Source organism: Chenopodium album, chromosome 27 (assembly GCF_948465745.1).
Source record: "Chenopodium album chromosome 27, dcCheAlbu1.1, whole genome shotgun sequence".
Taxonomy (NCBI): Eukaryota; Viridiplantae; Streptophyta; class Magnoliopsida; order Caryophyllales; family Amaranthaceae; genus Chenopodium; species Chenopodium album.
The window spans coordinates 33,971,328-33,984,628 of record NC_137860.1 but is presented as its reverse complement, the minus strand read 5'-3'; the positions used below and the strand labels follow the sequence as shown (position 1 = coordinate 33,984,628).

General features: G+C 36.9%; 1 protein-coding gene and 3 pseudogenes across 2 annotated transcripts; 1 reads left to right on the top strand and 3 right to left on the bottom strand.

Moving 5' to 3' along the window:
- The first annotated feature begins 468 nt into the window (after positions 1-468).
- Positions 469-4,856, top strand: LOC145619110 (translocase of chloroplast 120, chloroplastic-like). Of its 2 annotated transcripts, none has more exons than XM_081673714.1 (2): positions 469-604; positions 947-4,856. In XM_081673714.1, the coding sequence occupies exon 2, from the start codon at positions 975-977 to the stop codon at positions 4,590-4,592; it is 3,618 nt and encodes a 1,205-aa protein (XP_081529840.1). In that variant the 5' UTR covers positions 469-604; positions 947-974; the 3' UTR covers positions 4,593-4,856. The 2 variants fall into 2 exon arrangements, with proteins under 2 accessions (XP_081529840.1, XP_081529841.1); XM_081673715.1 differs by having other exon boundaries at positions 903-4,856.
- Positions 4,857-6,197: 1,341 nt separating this feature from the next.
- LOC145620127 (dirigent protein 23 pseudogene) lies at positions 6,198-6,701 on the bottom strand (annotated as a pseudogene).
- Positions 6,702-8,390: 1,689 nt separating this feature from the next.
- LOC145620834 (dirigent protein 23 pseudogene) lies at positions 8,391-9,360 on the bottom strand (annotated as a pseudogene).
- A 2,665-nt stretch (positions 9,361-12,025) lies between these two features.
- LOC145621369 (dirigent protein 22 pseudogene) lies at positions 12,026-13,040 on the bottom strand (annotated as a pseudogene).
- Between the last annotated feature and the right edge of the window lie 261 nt (positions 13,041-13,301).

The following is a 13,301-nucleotide window of genomic DNA, read 5'->3' as shown; positions in this document are numbered from 1 at the left end:
TTATCTTCTTAAAAATTACACGAATGAAAATTATAAAAAAAATCAAAAATTTATCTTTTGTTATCAAAATTTCACAAGATTTTTTTTTTTGATAACATATATTATCAATTTTTTTTTTTTTTTTTTTTTTTAAACCTATATTATCAATTCTTAAATAACTTACAAAAAAAAAAATTATTTTTGTAAAAATCAATCAAAAGTATATTTTTTCTTGAAATAAAAATATTTTTATTTTATCTTATTCACTTTGGTAAATTTTAAGAAGGTGAATGAGAAAAGTATAAGCCAATGAGGTGAAAGTCTTAACGTCATAAAAATTGGCATTTTTCACGAGTGCTACCAATCCCCAATTCCACATCCGTTGGATCTTTCTACCAAATCTCAAACCGTAGATTAGCTTTGTTTATCCTTCCTTCAATCTCATCAACTGGGTTTTCCTTTTTATTTTTCACTAACAAAGACGCTTGCTTTAGCTTATCCCTCTTTCTTGCTCCTTCCTTGTTATATACTGGGTGGTGAGCCACATCCAATTCTTTTTTCCCCCTTTTTCTCTCACCTTCTCTTCCAAAGCCCGTCTCTTTCTTCATCCTACGTTTATTCCCAGGTTAGCCTTTTATCCTATCTCCTTAATTTCTGTTTCATTTTTGTTTATTGTTTCATTTTTTGTATTATCCCTGATTAAATTCAAAATCATATCTTTATAATGTGATTAATTTGTTTTAAGATCTGTTTTTTATTGTTTGTAATTGAATGATCTGGGTTTTTGTTGAATTCTTGTATGTTTATATGCCCATTCGTTTTTAAGGGTTTGTTGAATTTTTTGGGGTTTTCGTTTGGTGGGTGGGTATTAGATTTTTTTTTATTGTTTGAGCAAAAATTGATTGATTTTGTGTATTATACAGCTGATTTGATGTCTGGGTTTTTCTGGGTTTTTGGTAAATTTTAGGATTTCGTGCAAAAAGTAATCTTTGGGGATGGAAAATGGGGTGGGCGCTGTTCATGGGCCTAAGGATTCTGGAGGGTCAGAGATATTTGAGGAGGCAGTTGAGTCGGCTTTAGATAATGAGAATGATGGATTGATACCGGAATCAGATGATGTTGATGTTCGTAGTGTTGCTATTGGGGAGGGTGATGCAGATTTTGCTGCTGCTGAGGGGAGTCCGAGACCGCTAGACGAAGTGGAGAAGACTGAAATTGCAGTAGAGGGGTCCAGTGAAGGGATAGATGACAATGGCGCGAGTGTGGAGAAGACTGAAATTCCCGTTGTGGAGTCCGGTGAAGGGAGAGATGACAATGGCGTGAGTAGTGTGGAGAAGACTGAAATTGCATTGGAGGGGTCCAGTGAAAGGAATGACAATGGCGAGAGTAGTGTGGAGAAGACTGAAATTGCATTGGTGGGGAGAGATGACAATGGTGAGAGTGTGGAGACGAGGGATGAATCATCGGTGGGAAATAGTGGTGAGGGTTCTGTGGCAATTGAGAATAATGATGATGGTGTAACGAATGAGGAGTTATCAAATGTTGATGAGAGGGTTCTCAGCCAAGATGTCGCTGTAACAAAAGAGACTCAAAGCGAAGAATCTGAAGCTTCACCATTAAACGTTAAGGAGATTGAAGCTATAGAAGGTGACGAGGACACTATTGAGAAATCTGTTGTCTTAGAGATATCAGAGAGCAAAGATGTTGGGACAATTGATCAAGATGGTGCTCATGCTGATCTAGCTGAGGATGTGAAAGATGTAATAACCAATGGGGATGTCGAACATGTGAATGAAGAAGTGGTGAGGGAACTTAAGGATGCTTCAGCTGACAAATCTTCCGAGAGTCAAAAGGAGAAGCCTGAAGAAATCAAAGAAACTTTGAGCGAGAATTTAATACATGAAGACAGCGAAGCTGTTTTGTCAAGAGATAGCCCTGACATTAAGGAGAGTGTTGAAGTTGTGCCTGAGAAGGTTTTGGGTGAGACCGATTCACAGCTTCATGATCATAATAAGGATTCTGAAACTAGGGTTTTGCCCCCTGAAGATCATGATGAAGGTCCAAAGGCCGAAGGCAGGTCCTCAGATGATAGTTCGATAGCATCTTCTTTGCAGGATGCCAAAATTGAGAGTGTTGCTTCTGATTTGGTAGCACCGACTAATGGCACTATTCAGATGCAGTCTCCTGATACTGTTGCTCGTGATAGCCAGGCCTTGCCTGCGGGGGCTGCTACTGAAAAAACAAAGACTGAGGAGAGACAAAACAGTCAAGCAAAGGAGACAACAGTTAAGCCTGTAGAAACATCTGCTGCTGCATCTGGAAAGTCAGCAAATTCCGTTCCTCCTGCTCATCCTGCTGGACTTGGACGTGCTGCACCACTATTGGAGCCTGCGCCTAGAGCAGTCCATCAACCTCGGGCCAATGGGCAAGTTTCTCAGGCACAGACCAATATTGTTGATGACACAACAAATGGGGAGGTTGAGGAAGGTGATGAGATCCGGGAGAAACTCCAGATGATAAGAGTGAAGTTCTTGCGTCTCGCTCATAGGCTTGGGCAAACTCCACATAATGTTGTTGTTGCTCAAGTATTATACAGATTAGGGCTAGCAGAACAGCTTAGAGCAAGAACTGGGGGACGTGTTGGTGCCTTCAGCTTTGATCGTGCCAGTGCCATGGCGGAGCAACTGGAGGCTGCTGGGCAAGAGCCCCTTGATTTTACTTGTACAATTATGGTTCTTGGGAAGGCAGGAGTTGGCAAAAGTGCTACCATCAATTCCATATTTGACGAGGTGAAGTTTGGCACTGATGCTTTTCAAATGGGTACAACAAAGGTTCAGGACGTTGTGGGTACTGTGCAAGGGATCAAGGTCCGGGTCATCGATACACCTGGACTCCTATCATCCTGTTCTGATCAACATAAGAATGAGAAGATCCTTCACTCTGTGAAGCGTTTCATTAAAAAATCTCCTCCCGATATTGTCTTGTACCTTGATAGGCTGGATATGCCAAGCAGGGACTTTGGTGACATGCCACTGTTGAGGACAATTACTGACATATTTGGACCCTCAATCTGGTTTAATGCAATAGTTGTCTTGACTCATGCAGCATCAGCTCCTCCTGAAGGTCCCAATGGCACTCCTTCAACATATGATATGTTTGTCACTCAACGTTCACATGCTGTACAACAAGTTATTCGCCAAGCTGCTGGGGATATGCGGCTTATGAACCCTGTTGCATTGGTTGAGAACCATTCTGCTTGCAGAACAAATAGGGCTGGCCAGAGAGTTTTGCCAAATGGTCAGGTTTGGAAGCCTCATTTGTTGTTGCTGTCATTTGCCTCCAAGATATTGGCGGAAGCAAACATACTTTTGAAGTTGCAAGATACCCCACCAGGGAAACCATTCACTACTCGTTCACGAGCACCACCTTTGCCTTACCTTCTCTCTACACTTCTGCAATCAAAGCCTCAGCTGAAACTTCCTGAGGAGCAGTTTGGTGATGATGATGCTATGGATGATGATTTGTGTGAATCGTCTGAGTCTGATGAAGAGTCAGAATATGATGAGTTGCCTCCATTTAAGCCTTTAACTAAGGCCCAGCTGGATAAGCTGCCTAAAGCCCAGAAGAAAGCTTATTATGATGAGCTAGAATATAGAGAGAAGCTTTTTATGAAGAAACAGTTGAAGGAAGATCGAAGGCGACGGAAGATGATGAAGAAAATGGCAGCCGCAGCCAAGGACATGCCTAGTGAGTACAGTGAAAATGTTGAAGAAGAATCTGGTGCTGCTGCATCACTACCTGTACCAATGCCTGATCTGGCATTACCTGCTTCCTTTGACTCAGATAATCCAACTCATAGATACCGTTATCTGGACACTTCTAATCAATGGCTTGTGAGGCCGGTTCTTGATAATCATGGTTGGGATCACGATGTAGGCTATGAAGGTATAAACCTAGAACGTATGTTTGTAGTCAAAGACAAGGTTCCCTTGTCCTTCTCTGGTCAGGTCTCAAAAGATAAGAAAGAAGCCAATCTTCAGATGGAAGTAGCCAGCTCCATAAAGCATGGGGAAGGAAAAGCTACAACTTTAGGTTTTGACATGCAGAGTGCCGGGAAAGACTTGGTCTACACATTACGCAGTGAAACGAGATTCTGCAACTATATGCGGAATAAGGCAACAGCAGGTCTCTCTGCTACTCTAATGGGTGATGTAGTATCAGCTGGAGTGAAGCTGGAAGACAAGTTAATCATTAACAAGCAACTGAGGATGGTATTGAGTGGTGGTGCTATGGCAGGTCGTGGAGACGTTGCTTATGGAGGAAGTTTGGAGGCCACTTTTAGGGACAAAGACTATCCTGTGGGCCGTTTCCTTTCAACTCTTGGGCTGTCGGTGATGGATTGGCATGGGGAACTCGCTCTTGGTTGTAACATAAATACTCAGATCCCGCTGGGCCGGTCTACTAATTTAATTGCCCGGGCAAATTTGAACAACCGTGGATCTGGGCAAGTTAGTCTTCGCTTGAACAGCGCAGAACAGCTGCAGTTGGCTCTTATTGGTTTCCTTCCTCTCCTTAGAAAGCTTATGGGCCAGGGTCAAGACCTTGGATATTGATGAAAAAGTACATGATACATTCAGCAGGATATTTATTAGGAAGTTCGTTCTTTATAGTCTTGTCACCAGAATTTAGCTGAGTGAGTAACCTTTCTCGATCTTTTTCTTTTTGCTTTGCATAGCTTTTGTAATTTTCTTGTTAGATATTTGCATCACCTTTTGGCGTACCACATTAAAAACTCAAGTTCTTGATCCAAGAATTGCTTGTTAAATTTTGGTTCAGTTTGAAAATACGAGTAGTACTTACTTTCCTGGAGCACGAAATATATGTGCATTGGGCAGTTTGCTTGCACGTGAAATACGAGGGCTTTCCCACTTCCCTCAACCTGTGATTTGCTTCTGTTTTTATTCTGGTTTATTTCAAATTTAGGGCACGAGCATAACCTTCTAGCTGTTTTTAGACAATGCTCTAGGTGCTTAATCGTATGTTAGTTTAAATTCAGTGTGGAAACACTAGCCCTGTAAAAAGAAGGCAGACAAATTCGCTCAAACTGAGATGCTGGTTGAAACCCATCAATTACAATGCATGTGGTTTTTGGTGTATAGAAAATTTGAAAGTTTGGATATGTAGTGGCATGTAATTTTGGGTATATAGGCGTAAGGTGTGTATTTCCATATTCTCTATCTTACTCAAGAGAGTCAAGACTCATGTATAGGTTCGAGTGTTTTAACTCTTGCTATTTTTATTAGAATTTCCCTTTTTGGTCTAAATTGAAGAGTCAAGTATCCATACCCATCCAGTAAAAAACTCGAGCTGCAATGAAGAGTCCTAGTGATGCCTGTATTTCAATCCGTTGAAGTGGTGATATAATCTCTTATTCGTCCAATCAAATTTGATGTACATACAGTAGGGAGAGTGCTGGTGCGGTAGCATACTACTATACTAAGAACCTGTTACTTGTATGATATTTTGGCTAAATGGTATTGCCTACTAGATTCAATCTCGAAAATTATTGCCAAATGCTAATAGCCTTTAGTCATTTTTGACGATGTGTAGATGAGTCATGCAATACACTTCAAACATATGTGCATATTGACCTGATCTGAAGCTTTGCAGTTCTAGTCTCCTGTTTGATTTCATGAAAATTTTTTTGGCTATACACTTTACAAGTTGTATTTTACTCGAAAACAAGTTCTGACTGGTTCCGTATGCCTTAGTTTCTTGTGAAGCTTCGCATTTTTAGATTATTACTTCGTATGATTTTATTTGCATCTTTCTGTTAATTAATTAATTATCGTAAGGATTTAGCTTTTATTCTATAGTGTTCCCGTAAGATGGGGCATTGTTATGTTTCATGTACCTTTATAATACTTCCCTTGATGAGATTCGATCTTGGGACTTGCCTCTATGATAAGACAATGGATACACAACTTAAAATAAAGTTTTCCCTTACTTGAATTTGGCCTCAGACCTATAAAGTTTCAGTACATAGAGGGCTATGAACAAGGGAAATAAAAGCACGCACACAGCAAAAGGAAACAAACTAATCCTCACCCTTGGAGCATATGCTTAGAAGTTAGAACTTTATTTCAGCTATCGCTGTACCATAGTATTGTTTCGGTACAAAGCAAAACCCACAGTAACTAATGCAATTAGTTAGTGATTTAGTGGAAAACTGTAACATTATACCCAACAATGGCATTTTATTTGGTATCGAGCCAGTATATATGAGCCTGGGCGCACCCACAAGCCATCTGAAAAAACCCAATTCCTCCCACAACTGGCATCTCTTTCACTGGACTGTTAGCCGGGTTCCTGCCCAATATACTTAAGGTGCTCCCATTGTACTTTCCATCATTGAAGGCGTAGTTCAAAGCCATAAATAGGCTCAATTTATCCTGGCCACCTGATCCATAAAGACCTTGGGCACTGCCCACAAGCTTTGATTTTGGGTCAGGCCCTACCGTTAGTGGGTCATCGGCCATATAGACGGTTCCAAACACCGTGGGTGTCTTATATTTGGGCTTGAGGGGTTGAGCTATCTGGATTGCAGTTGGAGACCTCCCACTTTCGATGTCATGGAAGTAAAATTGAAGAGTGGTTTTGCGCTCTTTGCCTGATACAACCGTCTTTGCCCTTAGCTTGAGTTTTGTATATTTAGTATTCATAAATTTTACCTTAAGATTAGTAAATTTTTATCAACTTAAATTGTACTTCGTATTTCTTACTAGATATTACTCCCTATTTATAATAAAATAATGATGTTTAATATGATTAAGGGTATGTTCACATTTATTGAGCTGAACTGAATTGATTGGAGCTGAACTGAATAGAGCTGAAATGAATATTTTATGAGCTGAACTGTGAACTGAAATTAAGCTGAAGTGAACAGACCTAATGATCATAATAATATTTATATCTATAGAAGACTTGAAGTAAAAGTCAAGTGATCAACCCTACTGGCTCGCCGCCCATAAGGTAGCTTTTATGGTTATCCGGGATTCATAATCCATAAAAGTTGTGCCCAAGCTTATTAGAGATATAATATGGCAATTTGCAAGATGGGCCCTTTTTGCAAAGTACTAATCCTTTGAACAATGGTCTACAATTTTCGTCAGATGACCTCGTACATACGTAGCAGTTACGTAACGATCTAACGACTTATGTTGTATTCATTAGTCATTACTATGTACTATCTCCGTGCATAAATCATCTTAAGACACAATATAATGAAGGGTGGGCTAAGGTATGAATGTATGGTTAATATGATTCCAAGAACGAAGTAATCCCATACATAATTGTCATGTCTAAAAATGTTATTTAATGTCAAGTTCAATGGCTATAATACATGTAATCGCACCAATTTTTGATATATTGTGATACGATATTGAAAACTTAATGGGTGATGGTGCCCATGGTGGGATGCATCCTAGAAACATATAATGTTGTTTGTAAGCATACATTGTCGTAGTCGATTACAGAGTGTCTTGAAGTAACCTTGAATGAATTAATGAAGGAGGTCGTGTATGTAACCTAGTAAATTGACCGTTTAAAAGTAAAATGGACGATACAAGCACTCAAATGGCGTCTTGAAGTTTATTGAAGTTCGTGCGAAGTGCCTTGATCTCATTTTTTTTTTTAATCCCAAAAAATTTAAAAATTAAATTGTCTAACACTGAAGACTATTATCCATGTTTTAAGGTTAATTTTCAAAAAATTTCCTAAAATTAAAGTGAATCCTTAGGGTGTCCCTCGAGATTATAAAAGTTGATTGGAACCATAACAATCCCACCAATATGTTTATAAAGTTCCAAAATGAATTTGGTTTGATTATGTGGCTATTTTGGAATCATTGCATTATAGTACTCGAACTTTTCATCCCCAAGCATAATTTGGAATCACTCACTTTTGTTGCAAATGGAATAGTGGTCATTCGATATATGGTATTACATTCGTTTTCTTGTCAATTGTCGTGCTAATTTGTTTAACTTTCTTTTGTGGCCAAAAAATGAAGTTATTGTAGCCGTCCTTTTACCTAAAAGATCCGATAACCAAACAAATTTATTTGCATGCTTACTCGCGAATCTCTCTTTCTAGATACTTGTATCAAAAGTATCCTTAGCTTTATTCGATCACGAGAATCACAACTTTCACTCTCATTTGTTAAATTTGAAAGGTGAAGACTCAAGAGAATAGTAATATGACTAATGATTGAGGTGTGGTATAGAAGTTGTTTAAGAAGGCGTTATGTACTAAAATTTTACCTGAATGTTTTTTTTCAAAAATCAAATATAACTAAAAAAACATGACAATCAAACTATTACAACTTTAAAAAAATTGCGAACATATATACTAAATATCGAGGATTATGTAATGCTTTCATACATTTAACTACAATTTGAGATCATGAACATAAAGAAGAGTAAAGGGGGAACTAATTAAGCTTATGAAGCATGAGTTTAGTGCATTATGTCAAATATACCATACTAGTGGTTTTGGTACAAAAGAAAAATCGACCATAACTAATGCAATTAATTAGTGATTTAGTGAACAAGTGTAACATTATACCCAACAATGGCATCCCCGGTTTTAAAATCAACCCAATATGTATGAGCCAGGGCATACCCACGGGCCATCCGGAAAAACCCGGTTCCTCCGACAACCGGCATCTCTCTCACCGGCTCCATGGCCGAGTTCCGGCCCATTATACTAATGGAACTCCCATTGTACTTTCCATCATTGAAGGTGTAGCTCAGCGCCATCACTAGGCCCAATTCATCCTGGCAAGCTGATCCATAAAGACCTTGGGCCCGGCCCACAAGCTTCGAATTTGGGTCAGGCCCTACCGTCAGTGGGTCGTCGGCCATCATGACCACCCCAAAACCCGTGAGGGTCTGATTTTCTTGCTGTATGGGTTGAGCCACCCGAACCGCACTTGGAGACTTGCCACTAAGGGTGTCATGAAAATAAAATTGAAGAGTAGTTGTACGCTCCTTGCCTTCTTCGACTGTTTTAGCCCATTCGTCGGCCTGGGACACCATGCTAGCCCAGGCCGTACTTGGGCTAATCATGAAGATTGTGAAGAGTACAAACTTCATCACTTGCAACATTTGTAGTGACTAAAGAGAGAGCGAGATTAATTGCAATCGAGAAAATATGTGTGTGTGTATGTTAAGACACAAATGCAAATAGAAGGAAGATTTACGTACCTATATATAAGAAGAGACTGTGAGGTTTCTAGAATATAATATGGCTAGTTTTCTAACTTGTTTGCTTGCTAATTAGGTGAGGTAGCAAATCAAGTAGCAATGTTTGTCAAATATTGGAGGATTTTCTTGTTGGTAACACGACTAATACCTTTCTTGTTTCCTTTATATTAGTCTGTAGGATATTAGAAGTAATAAAATTTAATGTCTAAGATGTAAAAACAAATATGGACCATTCCTTTCAAAAAGTTATAAAAGTGTTGAAGTCATACATACTGTTCTTAGAAAATAAGAACACATTATGTCACCTCTTTTAAGTTTGTCTATCATGCTAAACGTGGAATATGCTCTCATAATTTTTTATGCTAACATAATTATATGAGTGACCATGATTAAGCTGAGTAAATAAAAGATGAAGGATCATATTGAGTAAGAAACTCGAAGATATTCAATTATAAAAATTACTAAAAAAAATGGATATAATAATCAATTAATAACTAAACTAATTTAGTTGATAAATTGATATTTAATTTCTAATTGCCTTACAATTTATATACTCTTTTGTGATCATCTAAAAACATTATAGTAAAAATTAAAAAAGAAAAAAAAAAAAAATAATAATGAAAAAAATTGGGCATTTACGTGGAAGCTTCTATTCCATGAACGCAATATGCGCCAAAAGATATGGACGAGATCCAAAAAAATTGGTTCTCAGCTAACTGGTGAACTGGTGGGGTTACCATACATTTATGTCTGTTCATTTTTCACTTCTTTTTATGATAGTGCTAATTTTTTTTTTCTGTTGATAATTTTGTTTACTCATTTCAACTAGTGATTTTCAAAATTTTAAACTGATAATCATCATATATATATACACTAATTTTTACCGATTTAAAAATATGAGCTCCGTAACTAAATAGTTTAAGCAAGTATAAGCTGGATTATCAATTGATCAATTGTGTCTCTGATAACTCATGAGATTTGATGAAGGTGTAAAATTTTTTAATAAGAATTTAAGTAGTTATAGTAAAATTAATTAAGAGCTAAAACTGAAACAATTTATTTATTTATTTTTAAGTATAAAATACATGTGACTATGTCAGCTTATCAATCAAATATATATTTGATATATAGCGATAAAGTTGATCAAAATTGTATGTATCAATGTAAAATCAAGCTATAGAAGATTTAAAATTAAATGTGATTCATGTCAAAAAAAAAAAAAAAAAACGTGATATTGGGTCTATTACGTTTAATCGTTTATGAAATGTTGGCAAATGGTAATCACATAAATAGTCATCCATTCATCATTTAATTTGTTGTTATTCTTGCCCAAGCAAAGGGGGCAAAGAATTTCATGAGGAAAACCATTGTAAAAGTCTTCCTTTGACTAATTCACTTTTTCCATTTCAATATCATCAAAGTACGTTTTCCATTGAATAGTAAAATAGGTTGATATTAAAAATTAATTGCCTAATAAAATTTGAGCACATACTTTGTACTCCGTAATATAGCAACACGAATATATTTTTTCTTAGCATAAACAATCAGAGTAACTTATAGGAATACTTAAAAAGTCATAATGTATGAACTATTAGGATATTACAGAAGAAGTAACTTATTATGTGATGAATTTAATTAGTTTGGTTACCTTAGTTGAAAAGTGAAGCCTTTCCCATTCCCTTTCTGACCGTTAATATTGAGTTGTAAATGGCTGTGTATTTTCTCCAAACAACTTTGACTGATATGCCATATATATACCTTTCCGACCGTGTAGTTTGGGCTGTTATTTGATTCATGTGAATTTTCTTCATACATTGCCAGATATTAGGTCTTCCGTTTTTATAGATGTCGTACCCTTTTTTTATTTTATTTTATTTATTTATTATTTATTTATTGGTGTGTGTGGTGAAATTGTATTACTTTTTATAACACTATTCATTGTGCACCAATCTTTAACGTCCTTAATTAGTAATCTTGGTTGCAACATTTTGAATTTATATGAATTCATAATCTTATGTTAATTCATGTATAAGAATGTTTCGTACGATTCCTTATGGCTTATGTAGTTCATGTTAGGCAATCTTAAATTATTTTGGCGTTAAAGTTTTGTTGTTGTTGTATAAGAATGTTGATAAAACCATTTTATATATTGAGGATTGAGATGAATCTAAAATAATTTTTAATGATTATATAATTTTTTTTTTCTTTAAATACTGGAATGAATTAATTGGGCCAAAACAGAACCATATGGCAACGAACACAAAACTGTCTTACAAGTCTACTTTCATGATTGGGATCTCCTCAAACCTCAACCATTGACTGTCTAGTAGCGGTGTTCAAAAAAACCCTACTGTCTAGTCCAACTCGTAGACACCAGGCCAATAGCTCATTTTTTTTGATGGGCTATACACTATGGGCTCAGACCCAGAACTTAAGCTCATCAAATAGGCCTAAGATCCTAAGATTTATCGGATTTTTCATATTGGGCCAGGATTCGACATAGAATCCAGATGGCCCGTGGATATAAACTGGCCCAACATTCACTCTTAAAGCCAAGTGTTCAAAATTCACAAATTATATTGCTCGATTAATTCTATGTTAATTTCTTTAATAAAAAAAAAAAAAAAATAAAAAAAAAAAACCTATGTTAATTACTCCCTATCCTCAAATTATAAGAATACTCAGAATTGTAACCTGATAAGTAACAATCTCACCACCTAAAACTAATCTCCGAATATAGATTAGCCCAAAGGGTGAAACGAATGGAACACGAAAAAAAAAAATCGCACAAAAACTTGTACATATACAAAGCCTGTATAACATGTTGTCACTTATTCACCGATTAAAGAAAATTATTTACGTATAACCTTGTTAAGGCAAATATGATTTATACTAGATTTAAAGTTACAAATTGATCTTTAAGTAATTTATACAATACTCACCAACATATTTTATTTCATTTTTATAAGGGAGAATGTTAAAACATCACATTTAATTTGCTTACTTTACTAAAGAGCCGCCTTACTTGAGTTTTGACCAACTTTTCCTTCCCATTGCCCACCCCCTATCTGTCCTTCCCCATTGTCAACTAACTACCACATGAATTACATGATTCAAACATAAAATAAATCATACATCAAAATGTAACCTAACCCTTGTAATAAATGTTCTAAGCATGAAAGACTGTAACATTATACCCAACAATAGCATTATGAAGTGTATTATTATGAAAATAAGTTCGAGCAATAGCATAACCACGAGCCATCCGAAAAACACCCGTCCCACCAACGATCGGAAGCTCCCTCACCGGATTTGTAATCGGGTTTGACCCGAAAATGACTAGGGAACTCCCATTGTAGATGCCATCAACAAATCCATAAGTCAACCCCGTAACAAAGTTTACGACTTGTTGTGATGCCGAACCATAGAAACCTTGTGCACGTCCTACCAACTTGGAGTTACGGTCTGGGGTTAGAGTTAGCGGATCATCGACCATGTATAGGTTGCCGAAGCCGGAGGTGAAGTTGTTGCTGCCTTGTATGGGCTGCGCTATCAAGGAGGCGGTCGTGGGCTCATCGTTGACCGCGGTTCTGATGTCGTGGAAGTAGAATTGTAGGACCGTTTTGCGCTCGTGGCCACGGCCGTATGACTTTGTTTCTGCCCATGGTGATGTAGGATTTTGAGTCGTAGCATAACTCAAATTTACCATACAAGATGTGAATACTACAAATGTGAAAATATTGATTGTCATCTTTCTCTAATTTGATATTAGCTCGCTGCTCTCACTTAAAAATAATTAATCCAGGTATATATACGCGGATTTAGTTTGATATAAAGATGAAATTAAAGGAGAAGGAGAACTTTATATAAAGGATTGGACTAGTAATGTACATAGTTGACTTTTATTAGAAGGAAAAAAAAAATTAATAAAATATATTATCATTATTAGTCATAGTTTAATTAGAAAATTTAACTTTTGAGAACCTCTACATTAATTCTTTCACTAAAGTTAGATTGAAAGTTAAGAGAAATAAAGGCTAGGGAGGGAAAGCCGGAAAG

Bases quoted from the DNA above. Each gene is read 5' to 3' on its own strand.
- LOC145619110 (XM_081673714.1), top strand. From the start codon at position 975: ATGGAAAATGGGGTGGGCGCTGTTCATGGGCCTAAGGATTCTGGAGGG.